Raw genomic sequence first — 24,811 nt, forward strand, 5'->3', positions numbered from 1 at the left:
TAGAGGCCTCCCCGGAAGTATTCAGCCCTCAGTGGCTCTCGGTGGGAGTTGGCTAATACCTCTTCTAACTGCCAGGGAGATGTTTTATCTCAGAAAAGAGAGAGTCCACTCTTATTCTGTTCCCATTAGCTTTCTAATTAGCAGGAACTTCTTCAGGAAGCTGGCATATGCTTGATTCTTAGCTCTAATTCCAATGCTTTTGCTACTTTCTCTTTTTTGGGTGTTTTCTTGGTTGGCTTTAATGGAAAGCTGAGATGGGAGCGCCAGGCTCTTGTCTCACTTAACCATTTTACCTCCAAATCTGGCCCCTTGATTCTCCTTCTAAAATTGTTTAGATTATCTTCCATAAATTATTGCTTATGTAGATTACAAAGTAAACACTTGCATTTCTGTTTACAAAGCTGATATCTTTTGCTAAATGGTGTTTAAAATGTTCAGAAGATAATAAAATCCAGCCTTCTCTAAGTAAGAAACAAATTAGAGAAGTGCTGATAGGAAAAAATAAATAAAAATAAAGCAGTGCAGGACCAAGGAAATTTCATTCTTCAATTTCTGGTTTCAAATGCATCTAGTTATGAAACAAAGACAAAACATCCAGGCTGAAAACTTACAACACAGGTCACATATGGCCTTTGATAGGAGAATTTAAAGTAGCGAGAGCCAGCTGGAGAAGGAAACTATAATACTAACGGAGAGACAGCGCTGGAATTAACACTTTGCTTCTGAAGAAGCACTTGGGAATGATCTGGGGTCGTAGTAAGCAATCCAAATTTAAGAAAATAGACCTGGGACAGTCATATAGCTGAGACCAAGACAATGAGTATTTGAATTAAAAAAAAATGCTAACAGCCAAATTTAGTGACAGGGATATTTAACTTGCACTAGTTGTTTCTATTAGTTTAAACCTTGCTATGTTAACCTTGTTAGAGGCAGGAATTGGACATTGATCAAAGCGTTACTTTTAATTAAAGAATTTAATTTAAAGAAAATGAATTAATGGATTTTTAATATATCTTTTTAAATCACTTATCTCTATCTTTGTTGAAGCAAATCCAGAAAACCCAAATAAAGGCATTATACTTAGAAAAAAAATCAGCCTCTGTATTGAGAATCTGCTTTGCAGCTCCAAATCTTTTTTTTTTTAAATTTTTGATTTGGGAGGGTGGTAATTAGGTTTATTAATTCATTTCTTTTAGTGGAAGTACTGGGAATTGAACTCAGGACCTTGTGTATGCTAAGCATGTGCTTTACCACTTGAGGTATACGTTCCCCCTAAACCTTATTTTTTTTAAATTTGTTTTTTAGTATATATATAAACACATATATGTATATGCACATTCTATTTACTAGCAAGTGGTGAAGTGGGGAATAAATGATTGCTTTGGGAGGACTCATTTTGGAAGAAGCCTGGACAGTTCTTCACATCTTTTAATTAAATGCAGTTAAATATACCCAGCTATCTTCTCATTTTTTTTCAAGAAAAGCCTTTAAAAACATCTTATGATACTGAAAATTTTTTAAGCTAATGGAATTCTAATACAGCATTTAAACTTCTCTTTTATAACCTCCAACTCTTCATAGCACTTAGTGTCACCTTAGCACAAACTTCTCTCTTAATTTTTTAATTAGCCAAATGTCCCAGAAGGATAAGCAGTTTGCAATTTTCAGCAAAGCATCGTAGGACCATCATGGACCCAAAGCAGACAGAATTAAGCCTGGTTAAATCTTACCAATTGTGTGAGCTGGGGCCTTATTTAACCTCTCTGAGTTTTGGATTCCTCATCTATAAAATGAAGAGAGTAATATGAATAATAAGAACAATCTCACATGGTGGTTGTGAGGATTAAATGAGACATTTTATTTTAAAGTACCTGACATTCCACATCTTAGACGCTTAATGTATGTTTTTTTCCCTTTCCATTTTCCTCTTCATATGCATATATACTGGCAACATCAATTTCCTTTATATGTAGAGCCAATGCTGTTAACTTTATTAGGCTAGATTTTCCATTAAGCATTTATCCTTATTCATTAGCTAGGAGGACTGACGCACAAAGATATTAAATTATTTACTCTAGTTTAATGAATGAAATTGAAAACCTTTTCCCCTGCTTAACATGAATGTGCCCTTTTCAGTATGCAGAGCTTTGTTGCATTTATTCAGAAGCTATCGCTAAGTGCTTAGTTTGGAACACAGGATTAATGAGCCCGGAGACACAGCGCTGGTCACCATGGCAACCAACCTAGCTTTGCCCTGCTCCAAGCTCAAAGAATGTATGTGGGATGCTTAACTCTGGCCTGCAGTATATAGCTGGGTGGTTTTTGTTTTTGTTTTTGTTTTTTTTTAATATATTTGACTCCCTATTCCTGCTTCCAATTACTCCCTAATTCTCTTGAAAATTAAAAATAAAAATAAAAAGAACATCACTGCTTCTTTGGAGCTCTGCTTTTTTATACCACCTACCTTCCTTCCTGAATATATTTATCTCCCCATCAGTTTCTGAAGATTTTGGCACCTGACTCACATTATCCCTCTTTGTAAAAATTCTGGGTGACTTTAACAATCACTCAGATGACCACTTAATATTCTGTCTGTTTCTGGAACTCATTCTTACCTGTGACTTTCTCCTCCTTTCTGATCTGGTGACACCCACCCACTCCTTTCTGATCTGGTGACTCAGTCATCCCGGACTGAGTCATTACCTGAAATTGATCAGTCTCCAGAAATCACAAATTTCTGCATCATAACTGCCTACCTTCGCATTTTGGTTTCATTAGAACCCCTCTCTGTGTTCTCTTTGTCCATTAGATGTTCCTTACTTTCCTCCCCTCCCCTCCCCTCCCTGTCCAGCTTAGTTCCATACGTCATCACTTCAATCACTCTTTTACCAAGACGTTAAACTACCTCCAACTCTTCATAGCACTTGCCTGGTGCTGTGAATGAACCTAATCCTGAGCAAATCCAATTATCTACTGTCTCAGCACCTGCACCCAAGCAGCTGTGTGCTGTGAGACAAAAATCACACTACAGATGTAGTGCCACCTGTACAAGACTGGTAACACCATAAAGTCAAACATAAAAACTCCACTGCATCCGTAAGACTGCTCAGCAAGCCAATGCTTCTCTGCTCAACTTCTTCCCCTTTTCTCCATAATAATTGTTTCAAAATTTTTCGCTTCTTCAATCCATTAACCCTTTCCCCTCTCTTTCACTCCCAGATCTCCTTACCTCTTACTTTACATAGAAAATACCTTTCAAGGGGAAAAGTCTCTGACTACCCACAAGTCAACTCCCATCCTCTCTCTCTCTCTCTCTCTCTTTTTTTTTTTGCCTCCGGTTACAATAGAATAGGTGTTCTACTCTCCAGCGTCAATCCTTCCACCTGGTTCTAGATCTCGTTCCCCAAAGTCATCAGAATCCTCACACCATAATTGATCCCTCCTCTTACCTCTGTATTCTTCAATGTCTGCCTCACTAGTGGATTTTGTCACCAGTTTTTTAAATGCTTGGGTTTCTGTCATCTAGAAGGAAAAATTTCTCAACGGCATTTTCTTCTTTATCTGCCTTCGTGCTTCTTCTTCACAAACTCTCTTAAAAAGTCTTGTTCACACTCATAGACTACCTATTTTCATTATTAGTCCCCTTCATTCTGATTTCTGCATCCATCACTCAATTGACTGCTACAATCTCCAAGTCCATCCATGTCACTGAATCCAATGGAAACTTTTCATCTCCAAATGGAAACTTTTAATCCCTCAATTTACTAGATTTCTCAGTGGTATCTGACACTTCTGATTTCTCCCTCCATCCTGACTCGTTCTCTCTTCACATAGGAAAAGAAGTAATGAGTGCATTAGACCACAAACCCAGAGTCATTCCGACAGTAATAGTCATGGAGTCACTCTGATTCAAACGCATTGCCCTCCCTAGTTCTAATACTTGTTCTTTCTTGAATACTCAATCAATAACCAATTCAATCAACAATCAACGACCAATATTTACTATGCATGGTCTATGCTGAGCAAAACTCTGTTCTTATGAAACTTTAGAGTTTAGTGAGGGGTGTAACACTAATCAAAGAATTAAATAAAACATAGGTACCATAAAGGAAAACTAAAAAGTGCCATGGGAATACAGAATTACATAGGAACCTAACTTAGTTTTCGGGAATGATCTTTGGAATTGATGTCTGAACTAACACATTAGGTAGAAGTAGAAGTTAGCTCAGTCAAGAGGAAAGGGCAGAGCATTCTAGAAGGCATGTATACTACATTTGCATTCCAAGCCCTTTTCCCCACCTGGGCACCTAGAATACTGGCAGTCAGGACTTAGCCCTCCAGGAAGAAGTCAGAAAGATTTCTTTGGAGAATCTGACCAGCCTAGGAAAAAAGTTCTAGAGATATTATGTCAGCAATTCCTCAAATTAAGGGTCTGTCTAGATCCCCTATATTGAAGCCGACAGTCAACTAAACCCACTCATAGACGCAGACTCCGTATCAGTGTTTAGTCACTCAATTTTAAATATCAGCAGACAGCTAAGGATTATAAAACACCTAAGGAAAGCCTTTAATATGGAAGATAGAGACAGTAAGAAACTGAGGAAAACAATGTAAATCTCCCAGAAAGCAGAGCATTAAGATGAAGAAATGTAAAAAAAGGAGAGACAATATGAGATAATTAAAAGGACAGTCAAGAAGGTACAATATTCAAATAACAGCAATTCAAGGAAGAGACCATACAGGAAACAGAAGAAAATAATTCATTCAGGAAATAATTAGGAAACATTTCTCTGAACTGATAGACATGAACATTTTGAGATTGAAAAAACCCAGTACAGAGGGTGAAAATCAACCCCCCAACGCACATCGCCATGGAATCCCAGAGCACCAAAAACGGAAAGAAAATCCCAGGCCTCTCAGAGAAGAAGATAATAGGTCACACATAAACCATGAGGAAATAAAACAGCTTCTGACTTTCCACCAGTAGTACTGGAAACTAGAGGGCAATGGAGGAATGCCTGCACCATCTAAAGAAAAATGATTATCAGTCTAGAATTATGTGTCAAGTCAGGGTGAAATAAATGCATGAATAGTTTCCAGCACCTTTTCTCAGCAATCTACTAAAGGAGGTACTCAATTCAAACAAGCAACAAAGCAAGAATCCAGGAAACAGGAAATACAACATAGGGAGAGGCAAAGGAAATCGCCAGGATGATGGGGAATGGAGATCCCAGGACGATGGTGGTTGGAATAGGTCTGAAGTCTCCAGAAGGAACTTTCTTCAAGAAATGAAACTGAAAAAGTACCTGTCGAATTGAAAGATTTTCAGAAAAGATTAAAACGACTGGCAAATGGTTTGTGGTTAAACTAATGATGATCCATTGGGGAAAAAAAAACAAACAAACAAGCAAATGAAAAAAATAAGGCAATAACTCCAGAGAAAACAAAATCTTGTACAAAGAAGGGAAAGTTATCCTAGTTTACTACAAGCCTCATAGTTATGATGAATTATATTGTGAGGATGGGGGATGGGAAAGGTACCTGGATGGGGAGGGAAGGGAGGAAAAGGAGCCCAGCTCTTCATCTTCCATTATGCTAAGTCAATAGATTTTCAGAAAACTATATTGTGACTTATTCTTTGCAATTTAAGGCACAGATAAATGGTATTTATCTAGCAATATGGAGATAAATATCAAACTAATCAGCTTAAAGAAGTGAAAGTGGTTGCCTCTGACGAGGGAGTAATCAAGAACTACATTTTTCATAATAAACCTTGAATGTGGTGGTATCTTCTTAATGTCTTTTAATCAATTTTTATATTTCTTCCACCCTTTTGTTGACTGTATTTTCTAGGTCCCTTAAATTTCTTGTGATTTTATAAATACATCCTTTTTAAAATTATAATTTCTCACCACTTGTTTCTGGTATATAGAAATACAATTGATTTTTGTATATTGATCTCAAAATGCAGTCCCTCTGCTGAACCCAACTAAGAATTCTAACCATTTAACTTTAAATTCTCTTGGGCTTTTTAATCTAGACAAACACATTGTGTGAAATAATGCCAGTTTTGCTTTCTGCTTTCCAATCTTCTTACATCTTATTTGTTATTTTTTTTCTCTTTATGTTGTCTAGGACCTCCAGGATGGAGGTGTGAGACGTGAGACTAGCAAACTTGTTTCACTCCCGATTCTAAAGGGATGCTTCTAAAATTCACCACTAAATAGACCATCAACTTTATAAAGCCCTGCGTAAGACAGTGCCTCCCTAAGTGTGCTATGATTTTACAGGGAACATTCTTCACTGGGCCAGAGTACTTGTGGCTTGACTGGGTGTGAGAGATGGCCTGCAAACAAATTTCAAGTTCACTTATTCAGAGCAAAGGATTGGAAACAATGCTTCTAGAAAAAGCAGCAACCAGTAAATGAGGCTTTTAAAAGTCATTCTCTGCTATCTGAGAGAAGAAGGTCTTTGGATAGACAGAGGTCAAGAATTGGATTGCCCATTATTTACTGTTACTATTACCTTCTGTGTCTTGCAAGGGATTTTGCCACATTTTTTATAGTGATGAATCAAATTTTTATAGTGATATAAAGTTTCCTTCAAACTTAAATTTAGTAAGTAATGTCAATTTGAAGAAAATATTAAATTCATGTTGTACAGGTGGTCCTAACCACATAGCAGATGGGGCAAAAATCCCCAAGGTTGTTTGCAAGTGACTAGAAGGATTAGATTTGTGCTATTACTAAGTATAACATAAGAGATGGAAAGACGGAAGATGATGGACGTGAGAGAGGTGTCTATCAAGCAGGCATTGTCTATTTCTCAACTAAAGTGAAGTCCAATGACGTCTTGTCTTAACTGTGTATGCATCATTGAATAGGGAATTTCCTAACGCACAGGTATCTTGTGTCACTGTCATACCAAGTAGCAGGGGAGAGTCTTTTAAAAGGCATGGTTTCCTTTACATTGCCCTCATGCTACATTTTGCTAGGAAATATTTGAATTTGTATGGCTTTCCTACAGTAACAAATTTTCCTTCAACTGTCAGGATTTGCTTCATGCAGAGTAAAACAAGAAGATTTTATTTTCTTCTTACGAAAGGGAATAGGAAGAAATAATATGCTGCTTTTCAGCCAGCTAAACCTGACCCGACTCTCTTTATTCGTAGGGAAATGCAGGATTCACGGAGAGGACATTTTCACTGAGGTAAATAAGCCCTCTCAACTGATGAACACTATTATACTAATACCAAAGGAAACAAAGGCCAGAAGATGGGGGGCATTAAGTAGAAAGGCAAACAGAAAAATAGCAGACAAAATCCAGCTTAGGGACAAAGCAGGCTCTGCAACATTGGAAAAATAGGGGAAAATCCTTTAAGAGAAAATTGCATGCAATTTTTTGGCCTCAATTAGCCTTTTCCACAAAGAGCACTTTTCCACAAAGAGTCCATTAAATAGCAAATGAAATTACATCGGTCTTCAGTTACCATGGCATTGGTTTTCCTCTAATGGACTTCTCCGGTCCCGAGTTTAATGTTAGCCTGACTTATTTTCCTTGTCTGTGTGCTGTCTCAATTCCCTCTGTCCAGCTACAAAGTGATGCATGTAACTTCTCAAAGTGCCTACCACATAATCCGAGAGAGAGAAAATTCATCCCTCAGCTGTCTCCCCAGAGACTGAGAGGCTAAAACTGACCAACAGCAGCATTTCATTAACCATGAACATAACAGTTTCCATTTACTAGATGGCAGTAGTTCCCTTCCGAGCACTCAGGCTCCTGGAGCCATTCCCAGATCAGTCAGGGACCATTTATTGAGTACTTCCTACGTGCCAAGCTCTGTCCAAGAGACTATAGACATAAAAATGCCCCCCAAAAGGCTGCAAAATGCTGGCAGTCTTCTACAATTTCCAGACTAGAAGATTTCCCTTCAAACACTTCTTTTCTCCTCTTCTCTGTTTCTTCATTCATAAAATGGGTGAAATGTTCCCCAGTTATCTGATTCTCAGTTTTATTTTGTTTTGATGTATCTTCCAGGTACGACACTTATAAAAAAGCACTTAGCATTCTAGGAGTAAGGATCTGTAATAATAAGTTTGCTTTTTTGAAGTTGCTTAGCTACAGTTTTTAAAAAAAAACTAGTTTAAAAAAAAACTTTCTATGTCAATAACATTCTTTTACAACATGATTTTTAATGTCTGTATGGTATGGAGGTAACACAGCTTAAATTTTTTCTATTATATATGAAAATATTTTTAACTTTTTCAGTAATACAAATGACTCTCTGAGGGCAGAAGGAAATCAGGGAACTTTTTTTGAGACTCTAAGCACATTAAAAAATGAAAAATGCCAATATATATTTTTTAAATTATGGTTTACTTTAAATGTATTCCTTAACCAATCAAAACATCTATTGCAAAAATATAAAATAAAACACATTATAACTACACTATTTTGAAGACTCTTATAGAATAAGGAGAAAGTCTCTTACTTTCTAGTAAACTGCAAATCACGTGACCAAGCACAATTCTGCTACATGGTAAATGCCTTTTTTCTCATCAGTTATCTCCAACTCAATGTATAACCTTGTTTGGCGATATAACCGAACTCTGAATTTAAGACCCTACGTTAATGAAAGTCTTGAGCCAAAAGGTGCTGAATTAGTCCCTAATTCTAGATGCAGAATTTCTGAATTAAAAAGGTTTTATGAGGAGGGTATAGCTTAGTGGTAAAATGCATGCTTAGCACGCACAAGGTCCTGGGTTTAATCCCCAGTAATTCCGTTAAAAAATAATAATAATAAAATAAATAAACTCAATTACCTCCTCCCCCAAAAAAGTTAAATAAAATTAAAGAAAAATAGGTTTTAAGCTTTTGATATTGCCCTTTACTGTACCCATTTACAGTCTGTAATGCGTGTGTGAGACCACTGCCCCATGTGTTTGTCAACATAGGTGTTATCATCTTTTGTACCTTTGTTAAAGTAATAAATACAACAAAAGCATCTAATTCTTATTTTAATTGACATTTTACTGATACCAATACAGATGACCATTATGTTACCTTTATTTGTCATCGATATGCTTGTTTTTTTCTGAACTACCTATTCCTGTTCTTGGTCCTTTCATTTTTTTTTTCTTAGTTTCCCTAACTTAAATTTTTAAAATTTCTGTCTATATTTAAGGGTATGAGCCCCCTGTCATATAGTCACAAATATTTTTCCCAGTTTTATGAGTGCCTTTTAATTTTATGATCTGTTTGCCACACAGACGTTGAACATTTTTGTTTTCCCTGATTTATCTTTCTTGTTATGGCTTCAGCCTTTGATGCCATAGTACTGAAAAGGAAGTTATCTTTAATGGACATCCTTCCACTCTTTTTTCTTGATTGTTATCAGTCTAGTTCTTTGTGTCAGCCCACAGGGAGCCTTGCTCCATCTCCCCTACCTCATTACTCCTTCCATCTCCAGACAGATCTCCCTCCATCCTCTGATGGGAATAAAGGACCTGGGGAATAACCGTGTCCTCTGGGAAAGCCATTTGGTAACACCTCTCAGGAGAGACAGGGCTGGCAGCTCACTGTCTGTCTGTGGTTGACAAAGTCACATGGAAAGGCAGTGATATAAAAAGTCAATAATGAAACAAATATATCATTTCTTAAATTTTTAAAAATTTTAAAAATAGATTAAAAGTTTAAATTACCTAATTAAAATATATATACAAATAAAAATTAAATCTGAAAATAAATGTATAAGTAAGTGTGAAAGGCGGTGGTGGCCACACATGGAAAGGTAGGTGGACAAGCGAAGATGCCCATCCTTCTTCCTGTGTCTCTGCACCAGACCCTTCCTCTCAGGGCAGGTGAAGAGAATAAGCCAGGCTGATCTTTCCCTCCCCCTTCATTCTCACAGGTTGAAAAGGCTATGGCATTTTCAAGCAGATTCTCCCATTCTTTCCCCAGGACCTTTCCATATCTTCCCCTCTCTCTCAACCAATTTCTACCCTTCCCACTTTTGTTTTGGCTGATGACTTTGCCTCATGTTACTGAAGGGGGAAAATCATCAGATACGGACTCCCCCATCTTACCACAACGAAATCTACAAATGCTCTGGCCTTAAGGCCATCTTTTGCTTTGGCCCAGTTATTTAAAATGAGGATGTGTTTCATGGTCTCTGAATTTCATCCCATCTCAAGTTCTCTAAGATTTGGATCTTCAATGATCCTAACTCATGCGTCTTCAGCTGTTTGCTTTCTATAAATCATTTCTTTCAGCGTACAAATATTTCCTTTTATCTTCAGCTATCGATAATACTCTCTATGACACTCCTCCACCCACTTCAGCAATCATACCATTCTTACGCTCATATTTACAGCCAAACTTCTTTTAACGATTTTGTCAGCATAGGGCATTTTGAGTTTCTAACTTCCCATTCACACCTAACCTGGCTCTGCACTCACCATTTAACTAAAACTATTTTTGTCATTGTTAACTCTGTCACTTAATCTAATGAACATCTAAATAAACCTCTCAGTAGCTATCAATACAGCTGACCACTCCCCAATTCTTGAACCTGTCTTTTTCTTAGTTTCTCTGATGCCAAAAATGCTCTTGGGTTTTCTCCCACTTTATTTATCAATCCATTTCACTCTTTTTTATTGGCTCCTCTCCATCCTGCCAACATCTAAATGTAAGAATTTGTCAGATCTTAGTTGTAAGTTCTCTTTTCTCTCTCCACACTGTTTATCCAGGTGTTTTCATTGATTTCCTTGGCTTCAAATACAACCTCTAAGTCAAAGATCCCTAATCTTACTGCTTTAGTCCAGAAATGTTTTCTGAAATCTATACTTTTATGTCAAGTTCATCCTTGACATATTCACTTGGACGTCTCAAAAAGGTCTGAAACCTCTCATGTTTAAAACTAACCTAGAAGGACTCGCTCTATGTGCTTTTGAGACTTGATATAAAGCTACAGCAATCAGGTCAGTGGAGGATAAGCACAATAATAGATATATAGATCAATGAATTCATACATATTTGGCCAATTGATTTTTGGGGGGTGGGGGAGGTAATTAGTTTTATTTATTTATTTTTAATGGAGGTACTGGGGATTGAATCCAGGACCTCATGTATGCTAAGCATGCTCTCTACTACTGAGCTATACCCTCCCCCTTGGCCAATTGATTTTTGACAAAAAATATCAAAATAATTGAATGGTGAAAGAATAGTCTTTTCAACAAATGATGTTGAAACAATTGGCCATCTATACACATAAAAAAAAGATTAACCTCAACCCATACCTCACACCATATGCAAAAAAAAAAACCCCAAAACCCTCAAAATGAATCAAAGACCTAAAAGTAAAGCCTGAAATAATAAAACTTCTAAAATAAAACATAGGAGAAGATCTTTGTTACTTGGGATCTTTGTTACTTGGGTTAGTCAAACATTTCTTAGCTAGAATACAAAAAGCACAAACCATAAAAATTGACAAACTGAATTCATCAAAATTAAATACTTCTGCTCTTTTAAAGGCACCATTAGAAAATTGAAAAGCCAAAGAATGAATTAAAATATTTTTAAAACATATATTTGATAGAGAGCTAGGATCCAAAATATATAAAGAACTCCCACAAATCAATAAGAAAACAAACAGCCTGTTAAAAAAAGAAGAAAAAGATATGAACAGATATTTCACCAAAGTGAATACATAGCAGGAAGATAAATACATGAAAACATACTCAATGTCTTTTGTCATAAGGGGAATTAAAATTAAAATCATAATGAGTTGCTATTATATACTTATTAGAATGGATAAAATATTTTTAAAATCTGACATTACAAAGTTCTGACAAGAATGGAGAGCAACTGGATCTCGTATATATTGCTGGTGGGAATGCAAAAACAACCACTTTGGAAAACAGTTTGTCAGTTTCTTATAAACTTTCCATACAACTCATCTTCACACTCTTAGGTGCTTATCCCAGTGAAATGAAACATGTCTACAAAAGAACCTGTTTGCAAATGTTTATATCAGCTATTTTTCAAAACTGCCCCAAACCAGAAGCTTTCCAAAAGCCCCTCTACTAGGGAGTGAATAAACTGTGTTACATCTATACAAGAAACACTATTCAGCAATGAAAAGGTCTACTAGTGAGTGCAAGCACATTAATGAATCTCAAATTCATTATGCTAAGCTGGATAACCAGACTCAAAAGGTTACAGGTTGTAACCTAAATGTCCATAAACCAATGACTGGATAAAGAAGATATGGTATATATATATATATAATGAATATCACTCAGCCATAAAATAAGAATGAAATAATGCCATTTGCAGCAACAAGGATGGACCTAGAGATTATCATACTAAGTGAAGTAAGTCAGACAGAGAAAGACAAATACCATATGATATCACTTATTTGTAGAATCTAAAAAAAAAAATGGTAAAATGAACTTATTTACAAACCAGAAGTAGACTCACAGACATAGAAAACAAACTATGGCTACCAAAGGGGAAAGGGGGGAGGGAGGGATAGATTAGGAGTTTGAGATTAACATATACATACTATTATACATAAAATAGATAAACAGCAAGGACCTATTGTAGAGCACAGGGAACTATATTCAATATCCTGTAATACCTATAATGGAAAAGAATCTGAAAAATAATATCTATATATGTGTGTATATATATGTATAACTGAATCACTTTGCTGTATAAGTGAAACTAACATAACATTGTAAATCAACTATACTTCAACTATGAAAATTTTTTTAAAGGTTATAAGTTGTATAGTTTAATTTATACGACATTCTGAAAAAGATGAAACTATACGGACAGAAAACAAACCACCAGTTGCCAGGGATGAGGGTGAAGTGAGAGAAGTAACTACCAAGGGCATCAGGGAATTTTTTGAGATGATTGTGGTGAATGGTTTCACGACTATCTGTTTTTCCAAAATCAGTGAATCTACAGTGTGTAAATAATACCTCTGTCAACGTGGATTTTAAAAACGTTGTAACGGTCTTCCCCAGATCGTGCTTCTTGCCCAGGTTTCCCCGTTGTAAACAATGGCATCACCAACCACCCATTTTCTAAAGCAGGAAACCTGGCAATGATTCTTGAAACTTCATTTTCTGTCACATCCCCCTCCAACCTATATCTAACCCATCTCCAAATCCCACCAATTCTGCTTCTAAAACATATCGCAAACCCACTTTCTAATCTTCCTACCCAAGCCTGCCCCTTAGTGCCCATCACCGTCCCCACTCACCTACACACCATTGCTAGCTTCCCTGCTGGTCTCCCTGCTTCCACTCTTGGTCTCATCCAACTCAACTTCTGCAGAGCTCCAGACTGATGATTTTAAGTGACAATTAAAGTGTGTCACTGCCTTGCTTAAAACTTTTCAGTAGCTCCATTTCTAAACCTCATACCCTAGCCCCCAGCAGGCCACATATGATTTAACACATCCAATGTCACCCTGTGGACTCCCCTCCACCCTCTTGTCCCTCTCACCCCACCACCCACCCATGATACTCTAGCTATACTGGCCTCTTCCTGCTGTTGAATATTGCAAGGTTTTTTGCTCTCCTAGCAACTCTGCATATGCTGTTCCCTGTACTTACACTTTTCTTCTTGGCTCCTGTTTTTAATGGCCAGCTCCTTCTCATAAAGTTTCAGCTTACATATCATATCTTTAGAGAAGTCTTTACACATTTTTTAATAGTTTACTCCTGACAGTCTCTTTTGGGGGGGGGTGGAAATTAGGTTTATTTATTTATTTAACTGGAGATACTGGGGGTTGAACCCAGGACTCTTGCTAAAAACACACACTTGCTAAAAACCACTGAGCTGTACCCTCCCCCCGACATTCTCTTTCATAGTGCCTTGTTTTGCTTTCTCAATTTACAATTATATATTTACGAATTTATTTTGTCAGTATTCATCTCCCCTACTAGAATATAAGCTCCTAGAGGACAGAAGCTATCTTTTCTTTTTTACTTACTTAGCACATTACCTGACATCATAGGAGCTAATCAATAATTGCAAATTAATGAGTTTCCTACAATTAAAAAAATAATATGATTCCAATGTAATCATCACTGAATGATCTGGACCAATATAACTATGTATCTATCTATGTATTTTTAGGGTCCCCTGAATTAGGCTTAATGCATAGAGATATGTACTACATTGCCTGAGGTAAGTAATGATCACCAATTTTCAAAACCATGATGGTGCAAGTAGATGCCAATGTCAGCTATCCAGAAAAGGCTTACCTCTCCAAACCAGTTGCTTGGCACAGAGAATGGAACTTGGAGTTGTACAGAAGTGTAAAGCTGTGTGTCCACTTAAGGAGTAGCAGTTGAGCTTTGCTCCACGGTCACAGAGGATCTTAACACAATCCAAGTTGGCCATTTCACAAGCCACATGAAGAGGGGTTTTCCCATTGGGTCTACAGTTGATCGTAGCATCATGGTCCAGCAGCACCAGAAGACATTCCACATGACCAAACAAGACAGAAAGATGCAGGCCTGTGGCCCAGGAAGACTTTAATTTGTAACTAGGCAACCAATAACCTGAAAAACAAAGGGAAAGAAAGTTTAACTCCTTGGCCTAGGATTTCTTCCTGTTTAGTGAGGATTTTTACAAAGTATTTTACTTCTGGTCACATTTATAAAATTGGGAGATGATTCGGAAGTTGTAAACTAGTGGCTGATGGATCTACAAATTTTAGTTCAATGGTGTATCTGGATGTACTTAAATGGGACTGAGGCTCTAGATTCTCACTGTCTCTACTATTCCCTCTTGCATTGTTCCTTCATTTACTTTACCTTCCTGGCTATCCAAGGCACTTAAGTTTGAGACATTTAAGTGATTGTATTTTATTTTACACAGTGAGTTAAATTCTTGAAGTTCTTATTAAAGAATTTTTTAAATTACCAATCCTGGTATTGAATGATTCCAAAGCTGTTACAAGCTAATAATTTTAATGCCATCACCATTCTTTTTCCCTATAGTTGTTGCTGTTGTCAAGCTAAGGTGTGAATGTATTTGATGTCTTTGGAAAATTGTCACACCAAAATTTTATTTGCCTATCAGTTTATACAATATCTCTTTCTGAAGAAGAATCAAAGAAGAATTTATAGCAAGTCACAAATTTTACACAAGATTTTTCAAATGATCTAGAAAATAAGGGCAAAGAAAAAATAAGGTAGGAAAATAAAAAGAGGTCTAGGGTTAGACAGACACCCAAAATATAAACCGTGTTCTGTACACTAGAAACACATTGCAAATATGCCTTTGAACGTCCTAGTAGCCAATAAACAGGAAAACGTGATGTGTTGCACAATTAACTATGCCTACAAGCTATACACAAATTAATTAGTCAGGAGAACATAGTTGTTCCTAGAACTGAGATCTTAAATTCATTTTTCCATTTGTTGATAGAAATATTCTCTGTCTGTCTCTCTCTCTTTTCTTTTCCCCTCTTATTTCTGACTTCTAACTACTAAGCTAGCTCTTTTTTCCCAAGTATTCAACAATTTCTACATTTGACAAGCTACAAAAAATAACTTTATAAGACTTTTTTTCAATGTCAATATCCAGAGCCTAGGCATTAAGCCTACTAAGAGTGGGGACTAGAAAAAAGGTACATAAAGATGAAATATTTAATGGCAAGATGAAGATGGAGACATAGCTCAGCAGCTTAAAAGAGATTCTAGGACTGAAACAACAAAATAAATTTAAACACAGATAAATCTGAAGTTTGCTTTTAGGTTGTAAGAATTCCACTGTACAAGAAGTAGGTAAGCAGATTATGGTTAAATGGTAATTTATTTGAGGAAAAAACCTAGGGATTTGAGTTGATAGTAATCTCAAAATGAGCCAACAGTGGGATGAAGCTACCCAAAAACTGGTACAATTTTAAGCTACATAAATAAAAGTATAGTGCTCAGAACAAGAGGAAAGTACAAGTTGTGTTCTTCACTGATTAGATGAAGTCAGAATAAGTCTAAACTACTGTGACAACTACTGGGGACCAAAAACGAGCATCTGGAGGGCTCTCAGAAGATGATGGCCACATTAAAGATGGGCCTGGTGATCAGGTATTAAAATTCTCTTGTTTAAGTGAAAAACACTACCCATGTAGTTCTGGGTGTTCCTCCTACACGTATAATCACTCATGGGTGAAGAGTCATATAAGGGCCACTGTAATACACCACTCCCAGGAACGCCACTTGCATTGAACTCTTTGTGAAGAGTATGAAGTTCCAGGGAGTTATGAATCCTGGCAACCTGGCCCACGGACAACAGCATACACTGCACTACAGCATTCTTCTTAATGCCTAGTGACTGGAAACAACTTCAATTTTCAACAGTAGAGACTGTTTAAACAAAGCACAATACAGTCACTATAAAGAAGGGGGCAATTCTGTGTATAGCAACATGGAAAAATCTCAAGATACATTATTGAGTGAAAGAAGCAGGGAGATGAAGAGTGTGCACACTAGCTAGCACAGGATAAAATATCTGTAAACATCTAAAACAAGAAACTGGTTGCACTGGTTGCCTCTAAGAACTGAAGGCTGGGGGACAAGGACATAAATTTACTTGTCCTTGAATGTTCCCATTGAGCTTTTATAGTACCTTGTGCATGTACTACTATTTATAAAAACAAATAAAAATTAAAATTAACTGTTATGCCCCTGCCCAGAGGGGGAAACAATTTAGTTTAAAGAAGCCATTTATAGAGTCATGCACAATATTGATTAATCTTGAGAAAAAGAAAGCTCCCAACTTGAAGTTTGGTTTTTTGCAGCCCGAACTCCAACCTAGACAGACAGACACACACACACATACACACACACACACACATTTTAATCTTTTTCATCTCATTCAGAATTCTAGGGCCATTTTGCCTTCTCTTACTCCCAACTATCACCTTACCCAAAGTTGCTCCTTAAAAAGAAATCCAAAGTTAATTTACACTAAAGTCCAATAGACTGAGAATTGTTTAAAGTGTGACCCTCTTAGGATTATCTGAATTTATGTAGAAATCTGTATCAATATAACAGAATTAAGTTCTAAGATACTAATTCCAGATTTTAGACACAAAAAAGGGAAGGTATTTGGTGATGTGGGTTTTCCCGGAAAGACAAAAATAGTTTCACAGTCTGGGCTGGGGAGTATCAACTCTGTGCCTCTGTGTGTGTATGCATAAATAGATATGCACACACAATATATGTGTATATGTCCATAAATACATTTCTATTTAGCTAAGCATAGTGTTTAAGCTATATGGTATATAACCTGCTTTTGATGAGGAATGAATCACTTAGTCATCTTAATATTAAATTTCCTCTACAAGCTATTTGCATAGATAGCATCTTCTACTCTCTTGCAAAGAAGCTGGTTCCAGATCTAAAAACCGGAGTGTGTTTTGCCTGCTGATTAGCGGCAAAGATTAGGCAGCTCTATGCAGCAACTGATTGGAAACTCATGTCTGCTTCTTCAGTGGGAAGAAAAATGATCTCAGAAAGGAAGCAGCAGAGGACTGATTAAGAAAACACCATTTTGATGTAAAATCAAAGAAACACAGAATGTTAGTGCTGGAGGGAAGATTATCCAGTGCAAGCCTTTCATTTTCCAGATGAGAAAACTGCCACTTGTTCAGCCTGCTAGAGCCAGAAGTCCTCTGCCTCAGTCCAAGCTAATGGACTCAGGATATCTGCAATGCCGGGTTTCCATCTGTCTTTGTCTTTGTGGAAGCAGAATAGGTTTAGCGCCAAGCCTGCTTCACAAATCAAGAGGAAGGAAAGAAGACCCTGAATTCATCTATAATATGTCACATCTCTGATATGGAAATACATTTGCTTGGGTTTTTTTTTTTTTTCTTCTTCCTAAATTCCCAGTAGCACCTAGAGAATCCATCTTGCCTGTTTATTACATGAATCAGTCATCCTTGGCCTTTCAGTCAGTTTTATCTGCATCTCTTATAATCATTAACTGGTAAATGGGGCTCAGAGACAGCCAAGTCCTGGAATTCAGCAGACCCCCTTGAATGGAATTGTGCCTACGGCATACTTCTCAGAGAACGTGTATAGTGGGTGGCAACAAGACCCCTTAGCTGGTGCCCCTTGTGAGCTGAGTGGAGAGATAGGAATAGGGCAGATTGTTGGATACAGATCAGGGTCTGTTGCAGTTTATTTTGAAGCTGCACTGAAGAACTTTGGTAGGGGGTTGCAGAAAGCTGTTTCTGAATAATTCAAGCCCTTAAAATGAGGCTGCAGCCACAGGTCACTGTGTACCAAGTGTGGAAACAAGCAGGAGTGTCCTTTCCAACACACCTATCATCACTGAGGACCAAACTGGAGGTAAAGCCACCATCAAAACCCACAGTGATATGGTGCCTATTAACACACTTGTGTCAATGCTGGTCTGTCAGCAGATCAGAATCTGTCCTCCAAAAGGTAACCACCAATGGCCACAGCATAACAGAAATACAGTTAACTATTCAGGCAGATTCATTTTTCACACTCTCGCTTATTTCCACAGCAGAATTGTGCCAGGGCTTCCAAACTCAGAATGTGACTTATTCTTAGCCTTTGTCTTTCAAAGGGGCACCCTCTGCTCACCTCTGCAGAGGCCAGTTTGCCCTTTGACTGTGCTCAGATTGCACAAAGGATGGGATAGGGGAAGTAAATCCCAGGAACTAAGCCCTTGATGGGGCCAGAGGTGAGGAAGGCACTGGCTCCCCTAATGTAAACTCCTCGGCTCTCATCCAGGTCTGCAGTCTATGTGCAGTGATGGCTTCTGCTTGAGCTCTGCTTGAGCGATGAGCTTAACTGAGAGGAAAAGAGGAGGAAATACAGACTCTTTCTCCTAGGCAAAAATCCCACAGAGAACTCTCAAATGCAGGCCATGCTCACGTGGATTTATAGCATCTACAGTTACTTTCTACCTTCCCCAGACCATGACATATAATCTGTTTATATAATTTATCCTTCATGTTATCATAGTTATCAGAATGCAGGGGATTTAGAGAGGGTCTTGACAAAGCCTCCATCTTACAAATGAGGATAAATATCTTTTAGAGATTAAGTACAGGAAGTGCCCATGTTTGTATAACTAGGACTGATATAGGTTAACTCAAACTCTAGTCTCCCCCAAAATCTCTAAATAGCCATCAATGATCTGAAAGCTACATGATCTCCACCTCTAAGCCAATTATCTCTTGTAGGTAAAAGTTCTCAAGGAATTTTAGAAGTAATGTCCCTACAAAAATATGCAGACCAATCCTAAGTGTGTGTGTGTCTGTGTGTGTGTTTAATTTAAATCTGAAACCAGAGACATGTCTGAGTAGCTGGCTAGAAAGCCCCCTGGCTCAGGAAATACAGTAAGAAGCAAAGTGTTTGGGCCACATTTTGGAAGAGGGGGTTGATTCTGCTTCAGTGTTTGGGGGGATGTACACATTACTGGTAAACCTTCAGCTAAGCCTGGGCTCTGCCACAGTTATCAGCTATAATGTTATCTGAGTCCAAAGAACCCCACACACGAGAAGCCTCTGTTATTACAGCCAAAGGTTACACACGCTGCTCGTGCTGGATTAGCAGACATTTGCTCTGCTGTGTCCACGTATTTACACAGTCCTGAAGGATTACAGAGTGAAGCACAATTCTTGCGTATTTTTTTAACAGCAAATATTTTCAGGATAAATCTCAGAGTCCTCCCAGGAGAGGAGGGGAAAAAAGTAAGCTTGAAATGTAAAATTTAAAAGAAAAAAGTCTGACCATCTAGGAAAGGAAAAGAACCCCGGGCTGGCCATAGGGAAGCAGGAGAGTGAATTTCTGGCAGAGAGGAGAATTAGGTGATTAAAAGATTATTCATTAAAAGAGTGAAAATAAGAGCTTCAAGATATTTGGAAAGCAGTTGCTACTTAGTAAAGTAGATAGAGTTTTTCAGAGAAATCATTCATTTTAATTAAAAATATGACTGTCAACCAAAGAACCTGCGGCTGTGGGCCATAAACAAAGTACTTAATGTGCATTACACTGATTAATAAAAGACTCTGATTAACCTTGCTGACTAGGGAATTTCTTACCAAAGAGATAAGTGTGATATTCTGCCCATAACATTAACGAGCCAAGGTTCATATATCTGAAAGAGAATCAGAATGTGTGGATAGAAAAACCTTTAGAAACTGTTCTTTGGATAGTCACGTTTCCAGTATGGAGATCGCATAGTGAGAACTAATATGAGTAGCTCTGAGTTTTCTCAGAGACCCACTTTCACTGTAAATGTGTGCTTGGCTCACAGGGAACTTCCTGTCATTGACATCCCCTTACTATCCAACTGCTTACTCTACTTGGCAGTTACAAACTTGTTCATATGTTTAACTTCTCGTCATATCATTCCCATTTTAAAGTGGTTGGCTGGTAGATATAATTATGTTTGCCTGTTTTTGCTTTTAAGACCCATTATCTCTGCTATTCTCTAAGAGATAACGGCAAATACCAACCAGAATGTTTCTAATGTTTGCTTGACAGAATGTGAGAGAAATGCTTTTAATTGATAAAACATGATTTTATCTGAAGATCTGATTATGAAGTTTAAAACAACCTGCAAAAATAGAATGAGATCTCTCTAACTTTAAGAATCATTATTAGGTGCTGGGGAGGGGGCAAGACCTGCCCTCTGAACCCGAGCCCTGGAATCCGGCTTCTAAATCTGTTCTGTCTCACAGGTGAGAGAAGCTACTCAATGAGATAGGGGAGTAGAAGTGAATTTCCAGACACTTTGTTCTACCTTCCTCACAAAATCCAAGTTTATATTTGCTTAGCAGGTCAACTTTTGATTATTAGTGTACCATTTACATTGTGGGTCTGCGGTTGCAATGCATAGATTCCAAATTGATTTCTTCACTGACAGAAAAAAAGTATAAGCTAACTTTCATGCTCACTTAAACATTCCATGATTAGGGAAAAAATGTGGTCACTTTAAAAATTTCTATATAAAGTGCTATGGTATGTCCTAAAAGAAACAAAAATGATTTGGGATTAATTGTACCACAGCTGATCTTCCAACAAATGTTGAATATAGAATATATTATTAATTACACAAGCAATTTAAAGACAGCATAGCATGTTACAGATTTTACACACTGTCTTGCTTATTAAATCCAAAAACTAAAACCTGAAGATTTCCACACTTTAAAAGTCAATAGGTGATGTTTTACTTCTTCATCTGAACATTGGTTACATAGGTTTGTTTATTTTGCAAAAATTAATCAAATTGCACACTTACGATTTGTGCACTTTTCTGTTGTAGAGCTTTTCAAAAGCGCTTTAAAACAAATCAAAAACTAACACATAGCAATTCAACAGCATTCAGCATCCAAGAAGTCTGTTGATATTAATAAATTCTACACAGTTTAATCCAGTCACATACCTTTCAAGGCCACACAGAAAGGAATCTCATTCCTTAGAATTATTCAGAAAGGAACTATTCCTAACTAACTAACTAACTAACTAACTAACTAAATAACCAGTGTAGCCTGCTCAGCTCTAAACTGTTCCCTGGGAATTCCTCTGTGACTTAGAAATTGATAAAAACCACTTATTTCTCTTTTGCTTGGCTAGCAAGTAGGATTCTATATATTACTTCCATATCTATCTGAAATAAAAAGTTTGATAGTTAGGCTGGAAAACATGTGAAAATATCCGAAGAAACTTTGAAGAAAGATGAGGCTTTAACCTGGGATTAAGTCTGAAGAGACAGATTCTTATACCCATATTCATACCGAACAGATTGTAAGTGAATTTCTTTCTATATGCACATGTGTGCATGGACATACACAAGATTTCCTGCATAAAACCTGAAGATATGACCAGAAATCCTATCATTTCTTGCATTCATCCACCTGGCATGGATAAGAATGAAACTGTTCTTTTTTTCCCCCAGAGGGTGTAATTTGTTGTCTCCGTAATTGAAAGCCACAATCCACAGACCAAACACAATGAAAACACTCATTAGTATGGATAAAAATTTAGCTCTAAAAGACCACAGGCAGTGGGCTCATATTGACAGAAAGATTTTAAAATGCATTTTTTTTTTCTCATTCAGGGATGAAGACACCATTAGAAGCAAGAGAAACAGTACCCTTCTTTTCCGGAAACTGCCCCTAAAACTTCCTTTCTCACAACCTCAGAAACTTCACATGATCTACACAATTTGGCATGCTAAGGAGATGACAAAAGTCAGTCTTCACAACTTCAGGGTCAAATAAATTATCTGCTGACTTGGACCTAAGTTATTTTATGCCGGGCACTAAAAGAAGTTTAAAAAAAATACCTTAAAAATATATTTAGCATTCAGACAGTCTTTTACTGAACAAGCCTGTAAGATGAAAGTAATCTAATCATATGGTATACACACTTTCTTTTTAACAGAGCCTCCACCAACTACTTTTTAAAAACAGACCTCTTCTTTATCTTCCAGTCAAAAAAGCAACACCAATCTGTAATAAAACACTCAAGTAAAAATCATAAACACAGTAACTGACCTCAACTATTCTATCCTTCCTTCAGAATTGACAGAGTATAAAATTAATGTAGAAATATATATCATTAGCATTCATTTCTGAAAACTAATGGTACTGATGATTTAAAATGGAAAGTATTTTAAACATGACAGAAGAATCGCTATCTCTCTCTAAATGCTGTACACAAGACCTTATCATCTATTTTGTTTAAACAGAAGTGATGTTGAACATGGTGTTTGTTTGCAGTCCGCTCACCAGATGGCCTCGCTACTCAAATTCCCCCATTAACTAGCTGATTTGGGAAATCAGAATCTGCTCGCTTAAAATTTATTTCTGATTTATTAAGCATGGATTCCAGAAAATCCCTTGATAAAAAAAAAATTGGTTCTAATTTTTGGTATCCTTAATTCTTCATAAGGCAGATACTCTGAGTTAAGTTAATTTTGATCTGACATTGTAGTCAAGGAAAAAGGTTTCTGGTTTCAGCTTTTCTGCCTGAACTGAAAACTCATTAAAATGACAAGGATCATCAAGGTGCATCAAGGTACAGCCTTACCATTTATTAACTGCCAAATAGGAGCAAAAATCCTCTTTTTCATGCATATGGACACAGAGATGATATATCTTTAAGTGGCCATGTTCACAGAGCAGCCTGTTCCGAAGCCAGTCATACTGTCTAGATTAGATCTCAGCAGTCTATTTAGCCATAATCTAGGGATGTTTCCCTTATTCTATGTCCTTACAGGCAGAAGAAAAGTTAGAAATAGGAGAAAATTAAATTTCTAAATATAATTATCCAGGATTTCAAATTTCAGGCACAGGGATACTGAAAGTAAAGAAAAGAAAAGGAATATATTTATATATATGTATATCAGTCCATGATTTAGTCTAGTTTAAAAAGAAAAAATGATTAAGTTAGAAATATTTTTAAAATACATACTTAAATAATAAGAGTTACCAGTTCAGATTGGGTGACTAATGCTGTGCATTAAACAAAAAATCCATTTTCTATCGATTTTACAATTACACCTACAATTTTTACCTTGTTTATAAGATGCCAAAACCATATTCTCATCTTCAACTTCAAAAACTGTGTCCACATCTATTTGCCTTTGGATTAAAATGGCCTTCAATTTTCCGAAGTCATTTGACTTTAGAGCCTCAAGGAAATTTCTCTTAACTAACTTGGCAGCTGCAGATTTAGTGACAGGGGCAGCCGTGCTGTCCATCCTTCCTCTCCCTCTGGAAGCTTTGTTGTGATTTATCAGAAGAGCAGCACCAAGCAAACAGGCACATGCTGGAGAGCCCACAAACTGTCAGCTAATTTTATCCCAAAGTTATGCTGATCCGTTCTATTTATATAGGGATCATTTCAAACTTCAAAATATCCTTCTTGGCTGTCACTGCACTTTCTTTTAAACTGGTTCTATACTGACTAATTCATTGAATAAAATATTGTGTCAATATGAAGGAAAACCCTTGCAATACATTTCAGAGAATGAAATGTCACTGTTATTTTTTATATGATCAAAGTAATAATGTAAGATTTAAAAGCTCTTAATGCTTCCCCCACTGCCTCGGTAAAAACATCTGGTGCCCCACTGGAAATCCAGTGTCTTGCACTGATTAACCAATAGCCACAAATGATAATTTGTTACAGTTGCTAATACATGTGCTTCTAAAAACATGTAATAATTTTGTAATAGGAGCCTGCAAAAGTAAGCATGGTAGTACACGCTTGAAAACAAACAGGTTATCAAGTGACCTAGACTTAAAAAATTTTAATGTCATGAAAGAAAGCAGGGTGTGGTATGGTGGCAGGGGACTATTTGGGGTAAAAAGAGACTAAAGAGACAAAACAGCTAAATGCAATGAAACTTTACTTAATCTTGCGTTTTGAAAAATCAGTCGGTAGGGAGGTTATAGATCAAGCAGTAGAACTTAGCACGCACCACATTTAGGTTCAATCCCCAGTACCTCTATTAAAAACATAATTAAATAAATCTAATTGCCTACCCCCTGCCAAAAAAATCTGTTAGAAAAGACTATATTGGTGCAATTGTGGAAATATAAATATGGACTACATATTACTTGATAATACACAATTACTGTAAATTTTTTAAGGTGTGATAAATGTACTATAGTTATCTAGGAGAATATTCTTTTTTAATGTTGAAATAGTTTGATTATGAGAATAAACTGTCATGATTAAAACTTCTTTTCAAATAACTCAGAAATATAAAAATAAATGTGTATAATACACAC

General features: G+C 36.9%; 1 protein-coding gene across 6 annotated transcripts in view; it reads right to left on the reverse strand.

Moving 5' to 3' along the window:
- Positions 1-23,828, reverse strand: part of ASB4 (ankyrin repeat and SOCS box containing 4) — a 76,705-nt gene extending 52,877 nt beyond the window's left edge. For 3 of the 6 annotated variants that reach the window (XM_074367464.1, XM_074367463.1, XM_074367465.1), the window contains exons 1-2: positions 23,589-23,828; positions 14,283-14,582 (exon numbers count right to left, since the gene is read on the reverse strand). In XM_074367464.1, coding sequence (XP_074223565.1) covers positions 14,283-14,582; positions 23,589-23,775 — 487 coding nt within the window. In that variant the 5' untranslated portion in view covers positions 23,776-23,828. The remainder of the gene's footprint in view (positions 1-14,282; positions 14,583-23,588) is intronic. The other 3 variants (XM_074367467.1, XM_074367466.1, XM_010972469.3) reach the window with 3 other exon arrangements.
- Positions 23,829-24,811: the final 983 nt, after the last annotated feature.

This window comes from Camelus bactrianus, chromosome 7 (assembly GCF_048773025.1).
Source record: "Camelus bactrianus isolate YW-2024 breed Bactrian camel chromosome 7, ASM4877302v1, whole genome shotgun sequence".
Lineage (NCBI taxonomy): Eukaryota > Metazoa > Chordata > Mammalia > Artiodactyla > Camelidae > Camelus > Camelus bactrianus.